The following is a 10,442-nucleotide window of genomic DNA, read 5'->3' as shown; positions in this document are numbered from 1 at the left end:
GGAGACGGATGAGGAAGTCCTGACCCTGACCCCACGACCTCTGGAGACAGAGGAGGAAGTCCTGACCCTGACCCCACGACCTCTGGAGACGGAGGAGGAAGTCCTGACCCTGACCCCACGACCTCTGGAGACAGAGGAGGAAGTCCTGACCCTGACCCCACGACCTCTGGAGACAGAGGAGGAAGTCCTGACCCTGACACCACGACCTCTGGAGACAGAGGAGGAAGTCCTGACCCTGACCCCACGACCTCTGGAGACGGAGGAGGAAGTCCTGACCCCAACTGAGCTGGAGGCTTTAAAGAAGTTGGCAGAGTTTGGGGCAACACAGGAAGTGGGCCCACAAAAATAAAAGTCCCTGACAAATGAGTCGGGGCGGGTCGGACCGGACCGGACCGGAGTCGGGGCGGACCGGACCGGAGTCGGGTTCAGTTCTCTGCTTTCCACCCTGTTGCTGCTGTTCAGTTTGATTCCTGCCAAGCTGCTGGATTTCGATATTCAGATGTCATGAGAATCGGCTCCCCTTCCAGCTCCAGATGAAAACATCCTGGACTGAAGCTGATGGAGAATCTGTGGAACAAAATAAAGATAAATCAGGAAACTAGAAGAGGAATTAGTGATTATAGAAGAGGTTTGATTATTAAGAAAGCTCTGGATGACACAACCTTTGACTAAAATTTACATAAAAGCAACAAAAAAGGTTTTCAGTAATAACTTTAGGTTCCATTGAATCTACATGCTTCATAGTTTACAGTCTTTCTGATCAGTTGCTGTTTGTCTGGGTTTGCATTTTACTGCTGATCAAATATGTCACTTTATTGTCATAATTAGCTGAATTTAATGTAGATTCAATGTAGATTACTACTGCAAAAGATTTAAGGCTGAAACAGTTTCAGTTATTGGAATAATCAACTAATTTAGTAATTGATTAACTGGAGTACACAGTTACACTTGGATCAGTAATTCAGCCAAAACTGTAAAAAGTAAACATTTTGCATTTAAGATAAAAAAACCTTCTTTGCCAGTGAATCTGTTGCACCAGAACTGGTTCACTTTCTGTAAAACAAATCTATTAATCAGCTTTTGAATTCAGTTATTAATCAGTTAATCAATAATAATCTCCTGATCAGCTCTACTGACTCAGCAGAAAGCCTGAGTTTTTCTCATGTTGGAGGATCGTTTGCTAGAAAAGATCAAACATTCACTAAAAGAATATCATCAGCTTTTACGTAATAAATTGTTTTTCTTATTTAAAAAGTATTTATTTATATTTTTCATGTATTCTTAATATTGCAAACTTAAACGTAACCAGTTAAACAAAAAATCTGCAGAATGTGCCAATTTTTTTATCTAATCAATTAATCATTATAATGGTTGATAAATCACGGAATTGGTTGATTGATCATTATCATGGTCGGTTAATTGATTACTAGAATAATCATCAGCTGCGGGCCTGAATAGGTTCAGAGCCTTGATGAACGATGAGCTTCTAGACGTGGTGATTTCAGAGCGAGCTCACCGCATGACGCTGGGCAGCAGTCCCCTTAAAACACTGCTGTGGTTCTACTTAGCATTAGCATTAGCATGCTAACCCTCATGATGACGGAACTTGGTTTTAGTTTTAAAGTGAAACTCTGGGATTGTTGCAGGTGCCACCAAGGAGATCGGCTCAGCGCTCACCAGGATGTGCATGAGGCACCGCAGCATCGAGTCCAAGCTCAAACTGTTCACCATGTAAGACACACACACACACACACACACACACACACACTCGCTCCCCTCCGGCTGCTGCATGTGGCCATACGTCAGGAGAGTAATTCAGCATCTGGTTCCCACACTGTCAGATGAAACGTGTCATCACAGCAGCATGCAGCCGTCTGTCCTCCCCGCCTGCTGTGTGTGTGTGTGTGTGTGTGTGTGTGTGTGTGTGTGTGTGTGCGCGCGCGCCATGTTTTCGATGCCTTGTGGGGACCGTTTTCCTGACACATATCACGCTGTGGGTCCTCACAAGGAGAGATGCTGTTTTTGGGTTCGGCTGCAGAATGAGTGGAAAGTTCCCTCAAAGATAGAGACATGAAGCCGTTTTAGCCGTTTCAGCTGCAGCTTCACTCGTTATTTCACTGCACTGCAAAAACACAAAATCTCACCGAGCGCTAAAACGATTCCTTGAATAACTCGGGTTTCTCCAAAGCTTTGAGGCAATTCGCCCGCTTTAAAGATTTGTTAAATGTAATGAATCCTGTTAAACTATTCTAAGCTCTGTGATTTAGCAAGAAGGGTTTTGCTGTTGCGCGACGTTTCCGCTAGCAGCTATGCTACTAACATACGTATGCTAAGAGCTAGTTTTAGCTGTGGAGGTAGACATGAAGCGCCCAGAAAATAACAAACAGTCCAAAGTTTAACAAACTTTTCCAAACTCCAAGCGGAGTTTGGAATTAGCTTTTCATGTTAGCATGTCTTCAATGTTGCAGCTGCTGAACAGAAATAACCGGCTGCAGACATCGACCTCATCCAGGTACTCACTGGAGCAACAGTCATCGTTAATGTTTGCTTGGCAAAATACATTTAGCTAAATATGTGACAGTTTGTCAGGTTACAGATGACGAGGAACGAGACTTTGGCTAATATTACATGAACCAACTGATCACAGTAGCTACCTATCAAGGTGCTAGCTAACACGCCGCTAGCTAACAGTGTGTGAAAATAGCTGCTACTGTGTCAGGTAAAGATAAAAGCAGAGCAAGATATTGATGACAGGAGACAAAACATTTATGACTTAAATTAGGTTCTTGGAGTGAATATCTCTGGTCTTCAAGTATTTGTAGTCAATTGGATTTAGTCGGATCATTTCAGAGTTGAAGCTGGAGATTTGACATGGTGTTGAATTTAAGCAATAAAATAAAAATAAAAATCATTTTAATGGGTTGCTAAAGGTTTGAAAGGTGTAAGTAGTTTTTGCAGAACCTGATGTTTATAGTTTTTGTCTGATTACTTGATTAATCACCTGCATATTTATAGATTACATGAATGCATAAATGTATGAATGATTGTGGCTCTAGTGTAAATATCTGAGTGTCCAGTTTCACTGGACAGGTGCTAAAAGCTCAAATCATTTATTACTCTACCATGTATGTAATGTCGGTAAATGTCTTATCAGTACATTGCTAGTTTCAAATATAACAGAAATATTTTTTGCTAGTGATCATATAGTATTATTGCACCTTAGTATGAAGGTCAGGACTGTATGTCATTGAGCGATCCTGTTATTAGAGACATTGTTGTGAAAATGTTTACAGTTTTTGTACGCGGTGTTGAGCCTAATCTGGTGCAGCAGGAAGCTGATGCCGGGTCTCCGTATTTTCAGAGCGCTGTCAGAAAGTCTCATCGTGCCTCTGGAGTTAAAGATGGAGGAGTGGAAGAAAGCGGCGAGCCAGCTGGACAAAGACCATGCTAAAGGTAGGCCCCGCCCCCGCCGCTGCACACAGCCAGTTCCCGCCCTCATTCACAACTTCCTGTTCCTGTTCAGAATACAAGAAGGCCAGAGCCGACATCAAGAAGAAGTCCTCAGACACCATCAAGCTGCAAAAGAAAGTGAAGAAAGGTGAGAAGCTGCTTTCTTGTCCTGTGAAAATCTCTGAAGGAGGAAACAAGCGGCTGCTAACAGCTGCTAGTGGCTTTAGCGCTGAGGCAGCAGATAAAACTGTTTTCGCTCAGGTGAGCCTTTCACCTGGACTGGCCAGATGTTTCTGCCACCTAACGAACCAGGTGTTCCTTTTCCTGATAATGTTGTGGAAGGACGAACTCTTTCCTCTCTGTGGATATAAACCGTTGTTTACCAGAGATCAGCTGCAGTGCGGCCGCCTCTGGTCCTGCTGGGCTTCACTTTGCACCCGCTTGTTCAGACGAGGTCCGCTGTAAACCCAGCTAGCGGCTGCAGCCTTGCTGCTTGAAGCGTTGCCATGGGAACCAGAATCTGCCTCACCTGGCCCTCACCGGCTGGTGCCATAGCTACGACCACATCCCATAATTAAAACCAGACATGCAGAAATTGGAAGTCAATATTCAGACGGGGAATAGTGGGAATATTTCCCTTGGGCCACCAGTGTTACTGGGAGACAAGACTGGCCCAGTCCTGGCTGCCAGTAACACCCAGTTTGCCCACCAGTCACTTTAGACTCTGTATTTTTATTTTTTAGCACTTTTACAGAATTTCTGCATATTACAGATGCAGAGAATTAATTGACTTGCAGTCTATTGATTATTAATGGTTTATTAGATTTAAATTGGTTCCAATCGATTTGCTGTGTCTGCTTTTTAGTGCTGTAGTTTGTCCTCCGTCCAGCAGGGGGCGCTGTTGCTCACCCTGAAACAAAGCCTGTGATACAGAGTCAAAGATGGCGGCTGTTTCCTGAAACGGGAAACGGAAACGGTCCAAACAAAGTCCGGCTTTATGATGCTAATAAACAAGTAATTGAATTCAGTTTTAGATTAAAGAAAAATGTTATTGTCCAAAAGTTAAAATCAGCATTCCTTTGATCATTTGTAGCAAACGATGAATCTACAGATAAAAATCCTTCAACATGAGAAAGGATTTTGCTGATCTGGAGATTATTATTGATTAACTGATTAATAACTGGAGGTGATTAATAGATTACTTTGCAGAATGTAAACCAGGCGAAGGTAAAGCTGAACCAGAGATGAGATTCACAGAAAGTTTTTTTTATTTTTTTATATGTTCAGATTTTTTGTTCAGTTTTCTTTGAATTTCTGCTCTGTGTTGATTTTTATTCTCAGTTAACGATTAATCGATTACTAAATTATTTCAGTAATCCGTTTATCTGATTGTTTAGATCAACGATGTTAAAACAGCTGCCTGTGTTGTAGAACATCAGGAGAGCCGGCCCAAGGCATAAGCAAGCTTGGCTGCTGCTAGGACTGAATTAAATCACAGGCCAAATATCTATCAAGTTGATTATTGGAGCTGAATTGATATTTTCTGCACAGAAACATTAAAGATTTTAAACAGTTAAAACTAAAGGTTTGTGAAAGTAGAAAAATATTTGTTACCATAGTTACAAGCTCAAACACAGTTTTGTCTTTGTGTTTGAGCTTCTGATAAATCTCAGTAAATAATAACCAATTATTGGTTTAAGTCTCTTATAAGAGGCTTAAGCTCCTCTGGAGGTTTCTGAGTCTGAATCCCTGGCTCTCTGGTCGCTCCACAGGGAAGGGCGACGCTCGCGGCCAGCTGGACTGCGCTCTGCAGGACGTCAACACGCGCTACGCCGCGCTGGAGGAGACGGAGAAACGGGCCGTGTGCCGCGCGTTGGTGGAAGAACGATCTCGCTACTGCAGCTTCGTCAGCATGCTGAAGCCAGTCCTGGTCAGCGCTCCGCCGCCTCACTCTCTGAAACACACACCGACACTAATACACACTCTAAACCTCTGAAACTCTGTGTGTTCCTGTGTATTTGTGTGTGTTCCTGAGGTTCCTGTGTTTTGTCCCTCAGGACCATGAGATCAACATGCTGGGTGAAGTGACCCACCTGCAGACCATCCTGGAGGACCTGAGCGTTCTGACGGCTGAGCCCACCAAGCTGCCGGCCGCCAGCGAACAGGTCTCCTGTCCTGCTCCGTTTCTGTTTCTCAAAGAAAACAGATTTTTACTGTTTCTAGATCCAAGCTAGGGCGGGGCAGTTAGCCAGTTTTATTTAACAAAAAATCCAGATTTTTTTTGTTAAATCTGGATTTTTTCCCTCCCTGGGTTTCCATAGTTCAGAGTGATGTCATCATCCAGGGCGGCCATTTTGTTTGACAGTCGTGTTTTACAGCTTCTGTTTATTTACCTTTAGTCTAGGTCAGCTCTGTGACAGACTATCAGGGCCAGGCTGTGATTTTTTATTATAATTATGAGAGTAAGATCATAATATTACAAAATACAAACATAACAAGGTTTTAACAGCATCATAATAAAGTCATAATAGTAGGAAAATAAAGTAGAAAAAAAGGAATGTTGAACATCTAGGGAATGTAAAGAATAAATTTTGTCTCTTGAAGTTGTTTTTCTTCTCTTCAGGTGATTTTGGATCTGAAAGGTTCGGACTTTAACTATACCTACCAGACCCCCCCCGGCTCCCCTGGCAACATGTCCAGGAAGAGCAGCATTAGCAGGTAAGCCTCACCTTTACAATCAACTGTGTAGTTATTTATTATTACATGGTAGTTATTTAATATTCAGGGGTCACGTTAACCAAATATTTTCCGTATTTGACTGTTTTGGGGGGGGTTTTCCAGCAACAGACAAATTTGAATCCCGTCTGTAATTTTGACAGGTTATAGTTCACACCTTTATCTGGAGCACATGGGCAGACATGATCGTAGTGTTTCTATCAGTCAGACCCCCTGCATGTTTTATGTGTCAGACCTGGACTGAAGCTGCTGTACTGATGGCTGCAGAAGAGGTCATGCAAACATTTGGATTATCTGTTCTGGATTAGAGGCTCATCTAAAGCATGCAGAGCAGGGGGCCTGGGAACTGGAATTGAGAAGCACTGCAGTATAGACTTTAGCATCTGTCTGTTTCGGCGAAGCGAAACCACGCAAAAAGATCCTGGCAAAAATGCGAACCGGGCCACACAGGGTAAAAAACACACCTAATTCAATTGATCGGTTCGATCAGACAGATCCAACTGCTCGATGAACCAGCGCAGATTTCTCTGTAGATGCGACCAGGAGGAATTTGTAAAGCTGTGCGTTCAGACCGCAGTAGGTGATGTAATTTAAGTGGAGTCTTTTAATTTTATTATAAGTTATTGGGGCCTCAGTCAGTGGTTTGTGTCACTACGGAGAAAAAGTTATAGATGCTTTCATCTGCTTTATGTGTGAAGGAATCAGGATTCAAGGTTCAACTAGTGAATATTAACTAAACCGCATAAAAATACGTCTAAATAGTTGATGTTAATATGATTATAATTTGATGAGTAAAAATAGAACATGACCAATTTTGTTTTTAATGCTGTCTGTCAAAATGACGGTTTGTTTCCAATCAAATTTCTGTTATTATTACAGTAGTTATTTATTATTACACATTAGATATTATTACACTGTAGTTACTTATTGTTACACAGTAGTTATTTATTGGGACCTGCCCATAGCTTCGCAAGGCAGTCACAAACATACATACAATACAAAACAAACATAAAAAAAGATTAATATTGTTGCACCGCATACAGCGGTGCATAATATTAATCTTTTTTTATGTTTTTTTTCTCAGGATAGTGAACTGCCTTGCGCAGCAACGCAGTTCATTAACATTAGCATTTCATGGGTGTCTCAAAGATAGAAATCCTTCCCCAGCTTTCTGTCTCACACACACAGCAGTCGGCAGAGGATTCATCGCTATAGCAACAGAATCCAGAAAAAGGCAGAGCTGCTGGTTTGGACTACAAACCAGCAGCCATAACTGCCATAACTGTAGTTCTATCTATGGCTAAGACTCAGTTAAAACCGAGGCCTGAGCAGCATGTCAGAACTACAACATGGCGCAACTGTCTGTTACTATAGAGGAGGAGTTGGCTGGTATTCTGAACTACTTGTGCTTTGAGCATTATATAACTGATTTAACCCGATCACTATTACACATGAAATCAGTGTGGCCATTTCAAATGAAGCTTATTGAAAATTTTCAAAATCAAAGCCTTGACAATTTTTACATCATGTGTAGATAACTGGTTTAACCAAACCACTGTTACACATGGGATTAGTGTTGCCATTTCAAATGAAGCTTAATGAAAGTTTCAAAATAAAAGCCTGCATGCTCCCCTCACGTCAGTGCACCGCTGTAGGCGGTGCAATAATATTAAACTTTTTTTATGTTTGTTTTCTCAGGATAGTGAACTGCCTTGCGTAGCAAGGCAGTTTATTAACATTAGCATAAACATTAGCATTTCACTGCCACCCACTAGTGCACTTCCTTGCACGCATTAGCATTTTACCTAAAATAACCTATTAGTTCATTTTCTTACTTATTTGCCAAGTTTAGTATACTGAATGGAGTAAGTCAATAACAGACAACATGCTAGTGATGCCCCACATTCTACTGATAGTCTTCATGCTAACATTAGCATTTTGGCATATTTTAGTTTATGCATTAATTTTAACACACTGAATGGTACAAGTACAGCTTAGTCCACATGCTTCTGACTCTCCACAGGTTATTGACTACATTGAAGCTTTCTTTAGCATTAAGGCTAATTTTTTGCATCAGAACGCTGGGTCCAAACCGACGGGCACACTTTGGCAGGCCCCTCAAAATTTCTGCAGGAATTTTCTAGTTATTACACTGTAATTACTAAGTAACTGTGTAATAATAAGTAACTACTGTGTAATAAGTAACAGCAGTTACTTATTATTACACGTAGTTACTTATTATTACACAGTAGTTATTTATTATTAAACTGTAGTTACTAAGTAACTGTGTAATAATTAACTAATGTGTAATAATAAGTAACAGCAATTATTATTACACAGTAGTTACTTATTATTACACGCTCACATACAGGTACAACTGTTCTGATTGTTTTCTGTCTTGTTGCAGTTACCAGTCGGTGTCGGTGAGGCACGTTCCCTCGTTGGACTCCATCAGCTGTGCTGTGGATGGCGTTCACCTGCAGGTAGCAAACAGCAGAAGAATCCTTCATGCAGCTTTGCTGCTTTTTACTGAGTTCTGAATGGAGGCGAGACTTTTAACCTTTTGTCTGTTTAGAGTCCAGGACTCACCTGTATGACAAAACTTTGTGAATTAATTTATGAATTTACTGTGATTACACACTGATGTGGGGAACTGATGTTTGAACATCCTGTTCTGGCTGGAAGGAGCTAATGCTGCAGCAAGAAAAAGTTTAAAGATTTCATGATTAGCTGTAATTATCGATAGTCATTATCTTACTGATGTAAGAACAATAAAAATACTGTAGCCTGCTTAGTCTTTATGAATGTAAGTAAAGTATCACATAAATGTGACTGTGTTGAAGCAGAAATGCATTCTGGGTAAATGGCGTATGCTAGGAGTTCATTAAAAATCACTTTGGTTAGCTGCAATGAGGCTGAGTACTGATGTTACTTCACATAACCCCAACCTTAAAACCCAAAACGTTCCCTTAGCTCCCAACCAGCTGCAGCTTCTGCCCCCTTCTGGTCGTTCAGTGAACTGCAGGGACGATCACTTTAATTTAACCTAAATTAATTCTACTTCCACTCCCTCCTTGGAATTTCAAAATAAGAGCCTTTCAGCTGTGGTTTCTCCTGTGTAGCCTGCCACCCCTTACCTGCTGTACGGCTGTGATGAAGGTGGGCGGTCCCTCAGCGAGGGCAACTCCCCCTCCCGTATCAGTCGCCATGGTAACCACAGCCCTGTTGCCGGCTACAGGCGGTGTGGCGCTCAGAGCCGCCGGGTTAGCCGCCGGGACGTGAGCGCCGTGAGGATTACAGTTAGTACCCCCATCATGACATCATCATGACCCCTCATAGTGCCTCATCATGACTTCCTGTTGGTCACAATGACTTCCTTTTGTTCACAATGACTTCCTGTTGGTCACAATGACTTCCTGTTGTTCACTATGACTTCCTGTTGTTCACTATGACTTCCTGTTGGTCACCATGACCAACAGGTGATTTTTGGTAGCATCCATGATGTTTGACAGTAAGTTCTGGTTCTGGTGCTGACCCAGTTTTCTGACCCATTGTGTGTGTCAGGATGCAGTGGTTACCACCCAGCCACCTGCAGGGGGCGCAGAGAACGGCCTGCTGCCCCCCCCCCACAGCGCCTACATCCATCATCACGGCGAGCGAGCCAGAGCCATGTCAGCATCTGGGAAGGTAACCAACCGATCACCAATAATATTATTACTTGACCAACCGATCACCAATATTATTATTTGACCAACCGATCCGATGTATAGCCTTTTCAAAATCATCTCTGAATAAATCAGCTGGTTGGTCCGTTCAGGAGAAACCAAAGGAATGAAAGATGGAGAATTACTGAAGATCAACAAAATGCAGTAAAACTGAATCAACTGAATATTAAGCTGAGTCCGTCCTCTGGTCCCTGCAGTCATGCTCGGCGAGGGATCAGCTGGCGCTGACGTTGGGTGCGTTGAATTCGGACGCTCCGAGGAGCAGCAGGGACTCTCTGCACTGTTCGAGCGGCTACAGCACCCAGACCACCACGCCGTCCTGCTCCGAGGACACCATCCACACGCACAGTGAGTCCAGAGACGCAGCACAGCCTGCAGCTGAACTCTGCTGCTGAATGCTGCTGCTGAGCGCTGTTGCTGCTGCTGAATGATGCTGAATCCTGAATGCTGCTGCTGAATGCTGCTGAATACTGCTGAATGCTGCAGCTGAATGCTGCTGAATACTGCTGAATGCTGCAGCTGAATGCTGCT

At 42.6% G+C, this 10,442-nt stretch overlaps 1 protein-coding gene across 7 annotated transcripts in view; it reads left to right on the top strand.

The window, feature by feature from the left end:
* The window catches only part of mtss1 (MTSS I-BAR domain containing 1), a 31,362-nt gene that overhangs the window by 17,189 nt on the left and 3,731 nt on the right, over positions 1 to 10,442 (top strand). For 5 of the 7 annotated variants that reach the window (XM_007579197.2, XM_016664792.1, XM_007579198.2 and 2 more), the window contains exons 4-13: positions 1,647 to 1,731; positions 3,362 to 3,453; positions 3,524 to 3,598; positions 5,223 to 5,380; positions 5,508 to 5,615; positions 6,074 to 6,168; positions 8,594 to 8,669; positions 9,309 to 9,485; positions 9,751 to 9,873; positions 10,109 to 10,259. In XM_007579197.2, coding sequence (XP_007579259.1) covers positions 1,647 to 1,731; positions 3,362 to 3,453; positions 3,524 to 3,598; positions 5,223 to 5,380; positions 5,508 to 5,615; positions 6,074 to 6,168; positions 8,594 to 8,669; positions 9,309 to 9,485; positions 9,751 to 9,873; positions 10,109 to 10,259 — 1,140 coding nt within the window. The remainder of the gene's footprint in view (positions 1 to 1,646; positions 1,732 to 3,361; positions 3,454 to 3,523; positions 3,599 to 5,222; positions 5,381 to 5,507; positions 5,616 to 6,073; positions 6,169 to 8,593; positions 8,670 to 9,308; positions 9,486 to 9,750; positions 9,874 to 10,108; positions 10,260 to 10,442) is intronic. The other 2 variants (XM_016664789.1, XM_016664791.1) reach the window with 2 other exon arrangements.

This window comes from Poecilia formosa, unplaced genomic scaffold, assembly GCF_000485575.1.
Source record: "Poecilia formosa unplaced genomic scaffold, Poecilia_formosa-5.1.2 Scaffold512, whole genome shotgun sequence".
Taxonomy (NCBI): domain Eukaryota; kingdom Metazoa; phylum Chordata; class Actinopteri; order Cyprinodontiformes; family Poeciliidae; genus Poecilia; species Poecilia formosa.
The sequence above is the reverse complement of the archived record's forward strand: the minus strand, read 5'-3'. Positions and strand labels throughout refer to the sequence as shown.